General features: G+C 36.1%; 2 protein-coding genes across 5 annotated transcripts in view; one reads left to right on the top strand and one right to left on the bottom strand.

The window, feature by feature from the left end:
• The first annotated feature begins 557 nt into the window (after positions 1-557).
• On the top strand, positions 558-12,729 carry LOC110834549 (uncharacterized). 4 transcript variants are annotated; one of them, XM_087358258.1, is made up of 5 exons: positions 1,614-1,746; positions 4,507-4,612; positions 5,612-5,732; positions 6,550-8,268; positions 8,758-12,729. In XM_087358258.1, exons 2-5 carry the CDS (start codon positions 4,556-4,558, stop codon positions 11,055-11,057), a joined length of 4,197 nt encoding a protein of 1,398 aa, XP_087214384.1. In that variant the 5' UTR covers positions 1,614-1,746; positions 4,507-4,555; the 3' UTR covers positions 11,058-12,729. The 4 variants fall into 4 exon arrangements, with proteins under 4 accessions (XP_087214376.1, XP_087214384.1, XP_087214381.1 ...); XM_087358255.1 differs by lacking the exon at positions 1,614-1,746 and adding an exon at positions 3,101-4,181; XM_087358250.1 differs by lacking the exon at positions 4,507-4,612 and having other exon boundaries at positions 558-1,746.
• Positions 11,962-17,293, bottom strand: part of Glyp (glycogen phosphorylase) — a 21,520-nt gene continuing 16,188 nt past the window's right edge. The window contains exons 10-15 of the mRNA XM_022073806.2: positions 17,171-17,285; positions 16,513-16,695; positions 15,765-15,890; positions 15,403-15,624; positions 14,355-14,684; positions 11,962-13,197 (exon numbers count right to left, since the gene is read on the bottom strand). Of these exons, the coding sequence (XP_021929498.2) occupies positions 13,027-13,197; positions 14,355-14,684; positions 15,403-15,624; positions 15,765-15,890; positions 16,513-16,695; positions 17,171-17,285 (1,147 nt within the window). The 3' untranslated portion in view covers positions 11,962-13,026. The remainder of the gene's footprint in view (positions 13,198-14,354; positions 14,685-15,402; positions 15,625-15,764; positions 15,891-16,512; positions 16,696-17,170; positions 17,286-17,293) is intronic.

Here is a 17,293-nt window from a genome sequence, read left to right as displayed (position 1 = left end):
ATCAGGTTAATTTACAGATTACCTTCATCTGACCTGGTCTGCTAAGCCACGGCTCATTCAATGTGATGTTGCAAAATATCCTTATGTATAAATTACCACCTCTTTGACAACTACAATAAAAACCTACTTGCTGCATTTGAACAATATTTTAAACATGCTAATTCAAAATTTGGGAGCTTTTGGGCTCCAAACCATGAATGAAAGCAAAAACGTGTTACTTGGAGAAGGTGTGGTGGATATTATCTGGGGATGTCCCCAGGGGGTGTAGTCCATGGAAATGAAAGTAGCCCCATGGGTGGCCTAGCCTCTCAGGAGAAATCCCAGTCATCTGAAGGCCTTGATCTAATCTGAGATGGCAGAAGCCCAGGGATTTCCAACACAACTAATTGAATTAGGTTACAAAGTTGGTACTTTTACTAATTTCGATTTTACTACCTCCTTTTCACATGCCTTGTAGTAAACATATAGTATCCATGGGAACCTGCCACACTAGATCAATAACAAAGCATGCTAGCAGGCATTTGTTGAAACAGAGCTTCAGTTACATGAACTGTTCACAACTGCTCTGTATACACCACCTTTTATTCAGCCCTATACTGTTACATGCCTTTAATTTTACCTGTATAATTACTCAGTGTTTTTATGGTCTTGCTGCAAGGAAAATACGCAACATTTTCTCCAGAAATAGTCCTACAAATCGTGCTTTAGTCATGCAATATCGATATTTTAAGAGAGTTTGTGCCAATGATCATTATAAACAAAAACAAAATTAAAATGCTTCAAGAGGTATAATACCAACAACATAATAGTGACATCTAAGACTTTCGTAATGGACCTAACAGAAGAGTCGAGATTCGGTCATGTGATAAATACAAATAGAAGAATTGTAATTCCATAATATGTTTAATCCATCTGTCAATCAATGAGAATTTTTATGGAAATTTAAAGTAAGGTCTCTGCACCTATACCCAGGGTCGATTGGGAAAAGAACTGACATAAAACAATCGACTCATGGAGCATGTGAATCAGAACTCTGTGATGTTAGAAGCTGAAATTCATCAACTGAAAGACCAGTGGATGTTTCTACAGGAACTAACTGGAATATTAGACCTAACCGCCGAAGACATCCAAGACAAGGAAGTAAACGGAAATGAAGACAACTGTAGTTCCGGTAATGTGAGTACTAGTGACGGAAATGTGCGAGTGTGTGAGTGTCATGAACATCAGTTGGTGATCGTAGGAGGCCAAGAGCAGATTCTAGAACAGACATGCCCTAGAAGTGACCATCCAAAGATAGATTTACAGCCCAAAAATGTAATCACAAATGCAATCCAAGGTGAACGAGAGAATCTAGGAAACAAGAGTATGAAACTCCGAACGACAGACAATCATGAATACATAAAAAATAAACTAAAACAACATAAGAAAATTCTAGAGTCTCTACAACAACGTTTGAAGAAACAAACAAAACAATCAGAATTAACAAAAGAAAAGCTAAAGAACGAGATGCAACGAAGCTACACAATTAATAGGAAGTGGCAAGATGAAGAAGAACAGTGTACACTTCTTCGTGAAATGATAAACCAACGTATAGAACAACGAGAATATCTACAAAAGATTTTAAGAAAAGAGACAAAATTTCGCAAATCTATTGAAGACGATTTAAAGAATGAAATACAATACAGCAGAACGACAGAAGAAATGATTAAAAAGGAAATGGAGAAACGTAAACCTATGGAGGAAAGCGTGAGTAAACAATTGCTACTCGCAAAAAGCTGTGTATAAAAATACAACATGATACTCTCTCTCTATGTTATGCCTCTCAGCAATCACACTTCTTACTGACTACTCTGGAACTCCAGAGCTAGCTATTGCTGTCTTTCCAAAATTCTTTACAGGTATCTGAATACTAATTTCAGACTTCAGTTCAATTAAGTGTCTTTAGTTTGTTTATGAGGCTCCAACTTCATTCTTGCCATCATGAGAACCTCAAATCCTACATGAAAGGTCTTCATTTTTGGTAGCATTTTTATGTCGTTAAGCTGCTATAGAAAAATGCCCAAGTAGTGAATAACAAAATAATAAATAATAATAATATACCAAAATAATATACAAATAATTTCACTAGAACCATCACAATTACAAGTTATTGATCAAGAAGTTTAACATGTTAACATGAAAATAATACAGCAACATTAAATATCATTCAGCAATGTCTTTTGTAAAACTACATATTTCAGATATGTGTGTCCTGGCATTAACATGCAGCTCTGAAATATGGCCACTTACAAAAAGTTATAGACAACATGAAGTCCACAAGACTTTTAAATCACATGCAATAAATAAATTGCTAGTTATGGGTCAGACAGAATAAAATATAATCAATACATTTGAATTGAAACTGTTATAAATAATAAAGATATCTCCTAGGTTGCTTTTCTATGTATTAAGACAGCAGAAACACATATCATATTCTGGCAGACCTTCCTCCAAAAATGTGGAAAGACCCTAAAATAAGGGACAGTCTGATACACAGATGTACCTAGCACCCTAGTTATAACAAAAAAAACCAGTATTAATGATATCACAGAAATATATTTTCATTTGCTGCTGAATTTGATTTGATTCTCAACAAGGGTTGTTTTCTTCATGTGGGAAAGTAAAGAACGGTCCAGTAAAAAGGCAGCAGTTCTCAAGAGAGGAGAAAAGACCTGACACTGAAGGGTAGGTATAACAGCACAGGTTTCCAAATGTCATTCAGTATTCAGGAGGTCCCAGATTCAAATCTCCACCCAAAAAACAAACTATCGTGACTGAGGTATTTTGTGGTTTTACTCAGTCCAACCACAACAGTATATTAACCCATAAAAATCCAATAGTAACTTTGTGTACCACATGCGCTAATATTCAGTAATTCTTAATGTTATCTAAAAAATGTATTTATGATTTCCATGCCATTCTCATAATATACGGTGATTATTTCCCTTGGCACTGATAACCATTTGATCTTTGTAATAAAGACATTTTGCATTTTCTTTGCAGTAGGAACTGGCGTTTTAAAGGTCTGATAAGCGTCGGCTTTAATGGGTTAATGCACTAATTATAGCACTTACAAAGAAGGATAACGTATACCACGTTGACTATGAGGCCCTCAGGTACCGGGTACCAGATATGTGAAACTTCTCCTTTTAGAAATGATCCTCCTCAGAAAAAAATCAACAAGGCCAGACGTCGGCATCCTAGGCTTGTACATCTCATTAGTCTCAGCTCAGACTTTTTACTTTTCTCCACTTTCCTTAACCAGTTAATGAATGTGTTCCTGATAGAATGTATTTTAACTTTGAATTCGTTAATATTCAATCGCTCACTGATATTTCATGGAGAACTTGTTCGAGTGCAACACATTTGTTTTGTTTTCAACGTTCTTTGCCGTAGTAGTCCCACAAGCTCGGTTGCTGGACGTGAATGTCCAAAAATCTAATATTTCGTCACTTTCCCACTACATAACAACAACCTTCAACATTTAAAAGAGAACAAAACAATCAAACTCAGTTACAAGTAGCCCCTTAACCTCAAAATAAAATAACGCTATTGGTGGCAGATACTACTAATAATGCTGGTATCATGTCGCGAAAGGTAAACACCAAGAAATGAGTGTTTTCGACACTCAGCATCGCCACCACAGATTCAGTGCAACGTTTCCACAAAATAGTGTGTAACAAAAACAAATATCATTACTTTGTTAAATTAAGTATAGAACGATTTCATGTACCAAAATCTAAAAATTTATCAAGTTTATAGCAGTGCTGTGTTGTAGTACATGTAGATAGTAGCACAGAAAATACCATCATGCCAACGGTTATTATATTATCCCATAATGGTAATAATAAAAACATTCATAATAAATAACAAAATATTAATCACATAAGCCCCAAAGCATCAGCACATGATCACCAACCAAGAAAGCAATAAAAATGAAATAGCTCCCGTCAATACGTTCGTGGCCTTCGCCTATGTATATATGACTGATTAAAATTTGTTGGTTATGGTGTCGAATTTATGTACACAATAGACACACACTTGTAAGAGATTAAGGAAGACACTGTTCTACACTAAATAAGTCTGAATAAATACACAATGTCTTCTACTTTGGATGCAAGTGTGATATCAGCAGCAGGAAGGTATGTTTACATATTCATTTTGATAATGTTATCAGAACCGTAAAAATTAGCTGACCCCCATAAATCTAATGCAAAACCAAGAACTCTCTCCAAATGTAGATAATAATTGGCCAATAATATTTTGCTTTTGCAGTGTTATGACCAAAAATTGCCACTGATAAAGTATATGCCACCAAGTAACTGAGATACATGGTGACTTCTTGTATGGCATGTGTTCATCTTCAGTAATGCACCCTTCGATGTAAACAGTTATGTTTTCATGCCTTGAATCTCAATAAATTTTGATAATTTTTTGTAGTCAATAAGATACTGAAATTGTTTCCAGACGGGTTGGTAGAGGTTGTTCAGGAATACCTTTAAGACCTTCTGAAAGAATGCTCTTGAGGCGGGAGTTGTTATGGAAGAAAATGCAAGAGAAGTATACACAGATGGTAAGAATGCAGTTTGACTGCATTGGTGAGACATTTCTGCTATATAATCTGGCTGATGTTTTTTGGTTGTTTTTGTTATGTGATCGAAAATATTTGAATGTCAGCCCTTTTCACTACTTACCTTAGGCACAGAGGGTTGTCTTGTGGTGTTATTAAGTAAAACGAAGCATTCTGGTAACTCTTGCATAGCACTGGATATTCTGATTGAAGTTTGTGTCTTTAAATGGTAACATTTCTGTAGTGTTTGTAGAATATAAGTGGATACAATTGATTTGTTCACATGAATATTTGTATCATTTGTGTTTTAAACTTACAACATTTAAAACACCAATAACTTTATTATACCTTATGCAACATGTATTGTATTTAATCTCACAACTACTCAATATATTTTGATGATAAGCATCTGCTGTAGAAGTTGCTAAATTTCATGTCATTCTGGTGATTCAGACTTCCTGAATGCAAGTCAGAGGCATTAATGCTACACCAACATGTTACATTGATGATTTGGAGATCAGTAAAATGATTGTAAAGTAACTTGTATGTCTCATAATTTTGCAAACCCCATTGATTCTCTCCGCTTTAAAAATATTTTACCTTCACACTATCACGAGGATATTGCAGTGAGCTAGTATAACTTTATAGCATCATGGTTTACATCCAGTCCAGCTAGCAGTCACATCAGAATACTGCTAAAGTGTTAAATCCCTAGCTAGCCTCACAGTACCAGTATTCAAGTTTCCCGTTCCTGTATGACTTGGTTAAAGTGGCCTGCTATGAAATGGGTGACTGAAATATGATTCCAGGAAGGGACAAGATTTTCCTCTTCACCTTATCCAAAGTGGTTGTAGGGCCAGTTAATCCTCCTATCCAGTATATACAAGGGTTTTTTTTCTCTAGGAGCAAAGCATGAAACTGACCACTCATCACCATTTATTGCTGAGGTCTAGAATATATGGACATTTTTTAATATCATGTCCATTCTTGATTGCTCTTCAGGAAAAAAGCATTCTCAGTCATAAAAGCATACAAATAAACAAGATTGGAGATCATGACATCCAGAGTTTATCAACCTCTTGCAAAGAAATGGTGTCACAAAATACACATATTGAATTGCCAGGTTAGTTTACATTGTTTGGTTCTACCCTTCAAGAAGATTGCCATAATTTGTCTATGAATCATTCATTCCATTTACTGAAAAATTAACCTTATTTTGTACATAAGTATGCAGAAGAAACAGTGATGTCCTGTCAGATGGACTAAATACATTATAACAGAACCCCAGAGGATCTAGACTTCTTCATCACTTCAGATAGGTTTCTGTTTAACACAGGTACTGATGGGCTCACATCTGCTTTCCAATGGATAATGGAGTTACTCTCCAGAAGTAAATTCTCTGGAATGCAGAACTGACCATTCACCTGCATTTGGTGCTGAGAGAGATAGAGAGATAGATAGTTCCTGTAACTCCTAAGTGGAGCATAGGGCCTCCTTTCAGAGCTGTTGTTGCGTCGTCCGTACTTGTGAACTCCAACGAAGCGTGGGTGTTACTGCCACACATTCGAAAACTGGCAGTAACACCCACGCTTCGTTGGAGTTCACAGGTACGGACGACACAACAACAGCTCGCCGCAGACCAGCTATGGCCACCGGACCATCAGATCAATAGCTAAGTGCAGAGTCCAACTCCTGTGAAACCAACATCTAGTGTATGCTTTTGTAAAATAATTCCACTTCATGATTTGTTTTCTAAATCATATTTAGACCAATTTTAAACCATTTTGATTAAATTAATTAATTAATTTCCGTTGCCACTGATGATGACCTCTTGAGGTTGAAACGCGTATGGCACTAGTGTCTTTTTTATAGTGTTAATAGTTTGTTTGTTTGTTTGCTTATTTTATAGTTCTAATAATGTTTAATAATTTTGGTTGCAGATGAATCATGGGAAAATAGACATAAATATAGAAAGACAATGGATTCAGTTCAGCATTGGGTCAATACTTCTGTACATCACCCGTTATCTGACTCTTCTGATAATATATCCCCTACTCACAGTGAACAAGTGGAAACAGATTTACCTGCTTCAGGGAGAGAATCACCGCTGTGTAATTCTTTTCCTGATATAAATAGTCGTGTTCAAGAATATATTACAAGTGGAAAGGCTGTTATAAAAGATGTTAGGAATCTGGACATTATGTCTGGGACTTCTGAAAAGGACCAAACACTTGATGAACTTAATCTGGTGAAATTTATGAAACAAGAAAAGCAACCTAAAAAGCGAAAGAGATTATTAAGGCAGGAGAACTGCAGCAAGAATCCAGATTCAGAATCTAAAACTCTGATTACAAATAAGAAACATTCAAGGACAATAAAGGATTCTAATTTGACTGGCTGTTTTATCAGCTATAACAAAAGCCCAGTTATGAGTAAGAAAAATGCCATATCTGGTGATAAAGACAACCCATTGCCCGAGAAATTAATTCTAAAACACTGTGAAAAGATTCTAATGCTAAGAAATGGAGAAGATCTTCATCATTCTGACAAATATACCTCTGTACTAAGGAAAGAAACAACCCTGGAAAATCATAAGAGTAGTACATCTATTGTAAAAGATATCCCTGTTTGCAAAAAAGAAACACTTATGGATATCAGAACACAAAGTGAGCAAAATCTTTCGTCTGACACAGAAAAGAGTGATGAAAACTGTAATATGTACCCAGTTTCAGTGATGGAAAAGCCAGTGTTAGGCTGTAAGTTACAAAAGACACTTGAAGGCTGTGATACAGACACAACTGTGAGCACAGTTTTGTTTTGTGATAAAAAAGCTTTAACATCTAGAAGAGAAATTAATATGAATGAGAATGATATGAGAAAGAAAAGTCTGCAGCTTAATCATATAGACACCCCAACATCACAAAAACGAATAAATGCAGAAAAGTTTAATAACAGCCAAACTCCAAGGAGTGGAAAGATACTATCAAGTGTCAGTGATGCCAGAGTGGCTATGATAGAAGAGCATGTTGAAAATTGTTATACCAGACCAACCATAAGAATGGATGATGCTCTAACGTCTAGAACAGAAGAGAATCTAGGGGACTACAGTGGTAGCTCAATTTTAAGAAAGAATAAACTTCTGACTATTGGTAAACAAGTCTTGTTGTATATGGCAGAGGGAACTCTGAAAGATCTTGACCATAGTTCATTGTCAACGGAGGAACAACTTTCAGATGAAGATGAAGAAAAAGAAAGTTTAGAGTCTATAGGAGTACAAGTTCTGGGGAATGGCAGAAAGGACCAGACTTCGGGGACTGACGTTCTAACTTATGAAGATGTGAGAGTCCCAGTTGCAAGAGAACAACACTGTGAACAAAGTGAAACTTCAAGAAAGGAAATTCTTCAGACTCCAGAGCCTGTAGAAAGTTGTATACAAATTAAAGGTCAAGAAATTCTTTCTTCGAAATGTGTTGATCTTCCTACCTCAGATGAGGGCTCTGTTGTTTATAGTTTGGAGGATGCTTCTACCATTATGTTCAATCCACTTTTATCCTGCAAATATGAGCATTTTCTGCCAGAAATCAGAAAGAAATTGGAAAATCTACAAGAAAATTATAAGGAGAAAGATAGAGGAGGTCGACAAGTTACACACAGTGAGGGTAAGCATACTGTCCAATCATCAGCTGAATATAAGTTGACTTCTTTAAATCCTCCTGTCAACTCAAATATACACTCTGGCTCTGTACACTGTCTGGATATCTTACTGTTTATGCTATATAATCTAAGCTACTGAAAGCATCATTAAATAAACCATAAATGTATTTATTTGTGGTTTATTTTATAACACTGTCAGTAGCTCAGACTACTCAGCATCAGATGACAAATGATTAATTAATAGTGAATTGCAAAGGATATGGAAGAAAGCTGTAATGGCCTAATTTGAGATAATATTATGGAATTTTCATTAAGGGAATGGGGAAAACCATAAAACCTGCCATTTGCAATAGCTGATCTTGGGCTGAGATTTGTACCTGGGACCTGATCACAAAGCAGGAGTCTGTAAAAGTGGTATTTCGGACTTGTCCATTGTATGTGTGTGTATATATATTATGCAATATTATTATTATATGTTTAATTTTCCCTTGCAGGAAGGACAGGTCACATCTACGTTTGTTCTAAGAGAAATTCAGTGTTTGCAGATCAAAGAAACAAAATAAACTTAGATGTCAGTCAACATCATCCCAGTTATATAAGTGAGACACAAGGCAATAGCAGGGATAATAAGTCCTATGAACTGACAGGTGACCAACAGGAAGAAGAAGAAGAAGAAAGTGATACAGTGAATGGAAATAGATTAAAGGATGTTGAACAGTATACATCATTACAATCTGAAAAAGAGGAGAGAGCAAATAATAGTTATGATAAAATATCCAATTCTATATCACAGAACATGTCTATTACAAATAAGAGTAACAAAGAATCCCCAAAACATTCAAATAAGTTGCTGCGATTTGGAACAGATAAGATAAAATTTAATCATTGTAACTCTTATGATGAAGATCATGGTTTTGAGATGAACAGTAAAAGAGAGACAAATCCTTCACTTCTTTCAGAGTACGATGAAAATGAAGCTGTAATGCCTGATGATGATGATGATGATATATTTTGTTATAGACCCCCACAACACTCGTCATTGCATCATGAAAGAGAGAGCAACATAAATAAAATATTTTCTTTAAATACACAAAACCTTTCTCCTAGAAGTACAAATTATAATAATATATCAGGACTTAGAGGTAAGTCTGAGGAGTGCAAGAGTGTAAGGACAATGGTTGGAGATGGCAGTCATCACAGTGTAACAGAAACACCACATCTTTCAGTTGAATTAGGGCATGACAGAATTGGAAACACCATGACAGATGATGGTAAAAACCCAGAACAGTCGCATGTTTTAACTACAAAGAGAAAACTAACAAGGTCTTCAAACCATTCACTTGGATCAGAATGTGCTGAATATGAAGATAATAAAGCAGATGACGGCGAAATCACAAGAAAGGGATTTGTCTTAACCAAAAGTAAAAGGAAACGAGAAACATCAGATTATTTAACTGGATCAAGTTTTTCTAAAACTGACAGTGATAACCCAACCAGGGTCCAAAGTGGAGCAACATCAAACAAAATTTGTTCAGAGCATGGTAAAAATGAAGACATAGCAGATGGTTATAAACATATATTTAGTGATGATGGGGGTTGTTTACAAAAGGAAAATGTGTCATCCAAATGTAAGGGAGCAAAATTATCAAACCACTTACATGATTCAGATAATACCAAAACTGAATATCACATAATAGATGATGAAAACCCAAACAAGGAAAATGTTTTGCATAAAAAAGAAAAGCATACAAAAATATCAAACAGTTTCTTTAATTCAGGGCGTGACAGAAATGAATGTATGTTTGCTACACGAAGGACGACTGGAAGACGAAACCATGGTGAAAACGAAGATTGTATATCTGATAAAACCCACAAACGTTCATTATTTGATGAAAAAGGAAAGGAAACAACAGGTAGTATTTGTGAAAAAGAAAAATTTACTTTGCCAAAATTGAATAAAACTAACAAAGTCCAAAATTCATCACAAAGAATGTTCACTAGAAATACTACCTCTGTAGAAGCTCAGAAATTCCTGGTTAAACCAGCACTCTTTGAAAAAGAAGACATTTTAGACAGTCATAGTAGTGATGAAGACACATTTACAGACTCTTACAGAAAGCAATTCTCTGGAGATAAGATGAAGAAAGGTGCTAGCAGTGATAAAGCTGATAACATTCACAAATTTAAAATGAAATCTAAATTAAATATAAGTAGAACAGAAAAAGGAAGAATTCTGTCAACTCAGTCAGAGGATCTTACGAATGAAATACACTCATCATCAGATGATGATATTTTTTATAAAAACCCTAGACATTTGTTTTGTGAAAAAGAAAAGGAAGGTATGTTTAAAATTTGTGGTAATCAAAATGTTACTTCTCAGAAATCAAGCAAAACTAACAAGCACAAAAGTTTTAAGAACAATTCATCACAAAGCACACTGACTAGAAACATCTTAAGAGAAGATTTCAGACATCCAGTTAAACCAGTGGTCTTTGAAAATAAAAATACTGTAGATAGTGAAGAAACATCCATAGAAATTGAGGACTCATTAACAGATTCTTATAGACAGCAATTCTCTGAAGATGTAATGGATAAAGTCACTAGTAGTGATAAATTTGATGATATTAGACTGAAAATAGAATTTAAGTTAGAAAGTAGTGGTGCGGAAATGCAAGAGGGCCATTTACCTACATCAAAGTGTCTTGGAAATGAAAAGAAGGTAATGCGACATGATGATCTTGATGATGATGATGATGACAATGACGATATATTTTATTATAAAAACTCTAAGTAATCATCATATTATGAAAAAGAAAAGAATAGTTCATATTTGTGTTGATGAAAATTTTAGTTTTTTGAAGTCAAAGTTAACAAGAATTAATGTTTTAAAACTAACAGTTTACTTGCATAGCATAGGGACTAGTAGTAATATTCTTAAAATACTTATGATGAACTGAACATTCAGAGAGATACATATGAATCACGATAGAAATGAAACCTGCTACTGAAAATTAATTATGCAAAAACAGTGGCGTTATCTCAGTAATGGCTAATTTTGTTTATGGAAATTACCGAGTAATATGTAAATTGGTCTGAAAAGGGAGTCATAATTTAGAAGCACTTATAATAAACTATCATACTGATTCAGGCGGAAAAAAAGTTAATGTGGCCCCAAGTCTGAAATAGGTTGAGAATCCCTGAAGTAAACAATTCTTTTATTTCAGATTTAATTCCAAATTAGAACAGGTCTGAGAATTTAACCTGTAGCAGCTGAAGAAGTTAATATTCTTATAATTCATTTAAGCACTATAATTAGATCACCATATTCTATGCTGTAAAATTGGTAGAGAGCTGTGATAGCTAAAGAATGCACCATAACAGACTGCCATGTTCTATGCCCTAAGGTTTGGGATGGGATTCTACAGTATCTTCTGTGACCAATGTTTGGGAAATACTGTGACAGATTGGACTCGACATGCTGGCCTTTACCATTTATCCAATTTTCTTCATTTGAAAGCCTCTGTCTACCATGAGAAAGAGAACGTGCCCATAAGAATAAAATATATTCTCATGCTAAATTTGGCTTTCAAAAGACAACAGAAAACAGCATTACTGCCTGTGGTTTCCTTCTGCAGAAAACTAAATTGTTTATTCTGAAATTATATTTTTGTTAGTGTAAATCAAGTTATTATTCATAGTTATACCAGATTCATCTCATTTAATGCTTGCCTTTCACATCTGATTATACTTTATACATTGCAAAGTCTTTAACAAATGTGCATACAAAAGACAAATGGCATTTTGCTTCCCTGGTGCAATTTGAGCAATGAAATGTTGAAATAGTTGGGTTATGAACTCATTTGATGAACCTGTGTACTGGGGGAACAAACCATGCAATCCTTTTATTATATATATTAATATGAAAGGTTAACTGTGGGCAGTAATGTGAATAGTTAATAAAACAAAACTGTGATTGGAAGATACTAATAAGAACAAACCAGGCCTAAATATTCTCCACACTGTTTGCAACTCCAGATTATAAAAAAACAGCACAGAGCAGTGCAAGAGTTTGTGCCCACTGATCCTACGAATAATGCAACAGATTCTATATACAGGCTAGTGTCATCTGACTGAGGAGGGTATGTCATGTACTTTCCATACTTCCAAAGGGAATATGAAAACTGAAACTGGCTACGTTCAATTGTCACAGAGGAATTAGTCCTATACAGAAAACATCTAATCCAATATGAAATGGCAACTGAATATAGAAATCTGTTGACATATATTGACTTTGGAGTTCATCTGAAACTTTGGCACAGCGTAAATGTAGGAGTGGAAAGCATTACCCCTTTCAGTATTACTGAAAGTATGTATTCATCCTGTAATATAATTTTCCCAGGTTCTAATACCATTTTTTTTTCATGTTGTGTTGAACAAAAGAATATTAAACAATTTATTTTTGTGAAGATGCAGTGTAGATAATTGTTTTATTATAACAACGAAGGGATTAAGCGAGTGTGCTTTCCTTTCCCACCTAATTTGCATGTTAAAATATTAAAGATATCATATTGCCTATAATGACTCATCATCACTGACTGGTTTGGATCATCAACAGTATGCATGATGAGATATCAAGATACAAGTCTGTCACCTGGAACTGTTCTGGACCAAACTTAAGAAACATTTCAAATAGGCCTGTAGACTAAACTATATTTTGACAAGGCTAGCAGCCAGTTGTCTGTAGGACAGGAAGTTAAATTACATTACTTAGCAACCGGCTCTTCTTCACGAGGTTCGTGTGGTGCTGGCAACTTCTCCCAGCTAGGCTCCACGCCCCATATCTCCCGCGCATATTCTTCGATAGTTCGATCACTGGAGAATTTTCCAGATGAGGCAATATTATAAATTGCCATCTCAACCCATTTGGACTGGTCCTGCGAATATATAGTGTAATTAAGTGCAAATTTGTCTGTTAAGCTTACAGTATCATAGTGGATAATAACTGAAAGCACTGGTTAAAGTTATGACTGAATCTGAACTGGTACAGCTGAAGATACATATGTGACATGAAAAGTAGTTTCAATGATTTGTCTGTTATCAGCATGCCATTTTCCTAAAAATTATCTTATTAAAATTGCATACTGTTCAAAGATGAAAGATCATAAAACTTAAGGGCCCTCTGCTGAATATCACTAATACTGTTTCCATATAAAAATTTGCACATCCATTATGCTGGTATTGATGCTACAAAGTTAAACAGCTTGGAGATGATGTGTGTAATGGCATGCTGATCCCAGAGATTTTGACAAAAATTGATCATTTAGTTGTCCATAGTTGAATGAGAGAGTGAGTAAGGTATCAGACAGGTACATACAGATAAAATAGAATGCCAAAGAAAAGTCTCCCTTGGAAATCATAAAAAAACATGAAAATATGCAAAATTTATAAAGGCTCCTATATTATAATACTTACTTGAGAGACTCAGTTTATACCACTGGGAAAGTGCAGTATAAATTCAGCTTACACCATTTGGTGCAATATTTTTCAAGCAGCAACGAGTCCTAGTTTTTTAAGTGTCACCTGTTTGTCTCTTTCTATGTCTGCCTGCCTCTAGTGTGTGCATGTATATAAAATATTAATATTGCAATTAATATACAAGTACTTTATTTCATTAGAATCTCCTAATTTTAGCAGAAAGAAGTTTACTATTGTTTCTATGTCTTGTTCTTTGAGCCTAGTACTAGAAGTCTAAAAGTTCACATAGCATTTACTCTCTCTACTTTCTCTCCCACTCTCGCCCACGTACTACCATTGGCTCGGGGCAGGCTACACCTTTCACTTCCCGGCCTATAAATCCAGCTCCTCACACCCTATTGGCATATTCATCGCCCTGATGACGGAGGCAGTATGACCTCTGAAACGTTGGTTAACATCGACCAGACTACACAGCGCAATAACCCAGAAGACGGATATCTTCATACTCACCGCTGTGAGAACCTCAAGTCTTACATTTACTAGAAGTTTATGTGGAGAAGGTTTGATGACAAAATTTAATAAAACTGAAATATCTGGCAATGGCAGTGTCACATACCTGATAGACTTCGCTCACTTTATTCTGGCACTTGATGTAAGCATCAAAGTCTGCAAGTAAGAAGAACCTGTCATACTTGAGCAGGACATCAGCCACATCCCTGAACTCATCTGGGTTACTAGGACTGAAGAAGCCATTCTGAATCTGGTCCACACACTGCTTGATCTCTGGATTGCTGTTGTAGTAGTCATAAGCATTGTAACCACGGTGTTTCAGATCCTCCACTTCCTCCACGGTCATTCCAAAGATGAAGATGTTTTCTTGACCCATCTCCTCAGCCATTTCCACATTGGCTCCATCAAGTGTACCAATTGTCAAAGCTCCATTCAACTAGTGACAATATTATAAATAAATGGGGAGGACAGAAAGAAATCACAGCAAGATTTTACTGAAGCCTGTCTTTCTGATAAATTAACCTTCTGTGCCTGAATTTCCTTTTAAAAATGTAACATATTGAACATAATGATGAAGCATACAAAGAACCCGTCAATCTCTTGTATTAAAATAATTAAGTACAGTGATTTGATAATGGGTGAATGAGTCAGTGAGCCAATGTTATCTTTTATTTTTATATCTGATTAAATAAATTAACTAAAAATTGCATACAGGAGATATAATTAATTAGCTTCCATTAGTATGGCTGGAGAGTTTTGAAATGTGGTGTTGGAGAAGAATAGAGAAGATCAGGTGGACGGATCGAGTGACCAACGAAGAAGTATTGAGAGTCAACGAGCAAAGAAGCATTCTGCAGGCGATTACACGAAGGAAAGCTAACTGGCTGGGACATATTATGAGAAGGAATGGATTAATGAGTGATATCACCGAAGGCCAGGTTGAAGGAAAGCGAGGACTGGGAAGAAGACTGATACAGCTAACCGACGACCTTAAACAAGGAAAGAAGATGACGTTCCAGGAATTAAAGTGAGAAGCCGAGAATAGGGAAAACTGGAGAGCTCTTTTTTGGGCAGAGCAATGGACCTGTCGTAAGACAGAACACTTAATAATAATAGTATGGCTAAACAGAAACAAAAGTAACCTCAAAACATACCATGAATTTCATGTTGCCAGTACCAGAAGCCTCTGTGCCAGCAGTAGATATCTGCTCACTGAGGTCTGCTGCTGGTATGATCCTCTCTGCCAGTGTGACACGATAATTCTCCAAGTAGATAACTTTAAGTTTGTCTCCAACAATTGGATCATTATTCACAACATTTCCAACAGAGCAGATCAGCTTAATAATCTTCTTTGCCATGAAGTATCCAGGAGCAGCCTAAAAAAATGATGAGTAACTGTCAAGTTAAGAAACCTATTAACTGTTTTAAGTCTCCAAAGATATTAAATTGAGTATCAGGTTTAATTTATAATAGAGGGCATCTGTGTAGTAGCCGTTTTGCTGAGCAAGTTCCATACCTTCCCTCCAATCATGACAGTACGAGGCGTGAAGCTGGCAGCAGGATTGCGCTTGATGCGGTTATACAGTGTGATGATATGCAAACAGTTGAGCAGCTGACGTTTGTACTCATGTATTCGTTTAACCTGCACTTACAAAAAGCATATTATTCGCATTAAACACTACTTTGTGGCAGCCATGCTGCATATGTAGCAGAACCTGAAGTCACTCATCTGTTATTTTTTATTTGTAGTGTTCTGTCTGATGACAGGTCCATATGAACAGGATCCTTCGATCCTTTTCTTGGATTGGGACCTGTTCATATACGTTCTTGGCAGATGATCCAGAAGTGGTTTGCCATTGCCTTCTTCTGTGTGTGAATGGAGTAATTGTTGGGATGCCACGGAGAAACCGGGGAAGCCCCCGGAGGAAAACTCCGTGTTGCCTAGACCACGGCCTTGCCCAACACAAGTTATAAATTCGGGCACCGCCGGGAATCGAACCCGAGACCCCAGGATTACAAGGCCAGCCTTCTAACCGCTAGACCACCGTGGCACGGTTATCTGTTATACGTGTTGGTAAAAGGGCATGCAAAACCTGCCTTCCCAACTATTTCAGTCCTAACGTATGCTTTCTTTCTATAGATATACATGGTCATCGGAAACAAAACTGTGATATTAAAAGAAAATCTGTACTATAATATGTGAAACAGCAGGATTTTTTATGTGCAGTTCTCCGATGTATGTAGGATGTCATTATTATACTCACCTGTATATCAAACACAGAAGCTGGATTCACCTTAACACCATAATCTTTTTGCAGAAGTTCTGCCAACTTCAGTTTGTTCTCCTGCTTTACTTTCCGGACGGCCCTTTGGAAGTTTGCATCCTTTGCAAATTGTTTCAGCTGCTGCAACTGTTCCAAATGCACTATCCAGTCCTCTCCAATTTTCTGCAAACAGTTATTAGTTCTCGTAATTTAATTAACTCTAATACAAATGGATCTCAATTCCTGATGGACAAACTGAAATGTAAGCTTTTAACCACTGCAGTTGTGGTTTCTGTGACAACACCACTTTAAAACTAGACTAACTGTTGGATCTCCGTGATGAGTCGCTACACAATTCCAGACAAAGAAACAGAGATTATGGGTTAGCCTCCCTCATTTTTACAATGGAGTAACTGGAGGGGGCAGGGGGAAAAACAACTTGTCCAGAATTTTAAATTATTTTGACATGAAATAATCCAACTTATATCTATTATTTATGGTTTACTTGAAGATCTGGTTTATTCATCATTCAGCCACCTGACAAGGCTCATAACCCAAGAGTCTTTCATCAACATCAGTTGCCGCGAAAGCTTCATTTTATACATTGTATGACACAGTTAGCTTATCATTCTGGGTCACAATGGAACTTTCAAATTACCTCTGCGATGAGATCAGCCAAGGAAGGATTGCAGAGCAACAACCACCGTCTGGGAGTAATACCATTTGTTTTGTTTTGAAACTTCTCTGGTGACAGTTGGTAGAAGTCACGGAAACTGTAACA

This window comes from Zootermopsis nevadensis, unplaced genomic scaffold, assembly GCF_977971745.1.
Source record: "Zootermopsis nevadensis isolate Lab colony 2312 unplaced genomic scaffold, Znev_1.0 Znev_ptg000003l, whole genome shotgun sequence".
NCBI lineage: Eukaryota > Metazoa > Arthropoda > Insecta > Blattodea > Termopsidae > Zootermopsis > Zootermopsis nevadensis.
Note: the sequence above shows the minus strand (reverse complement) of the source record. Positions and strands in the feature narration are given on the sequence as shown.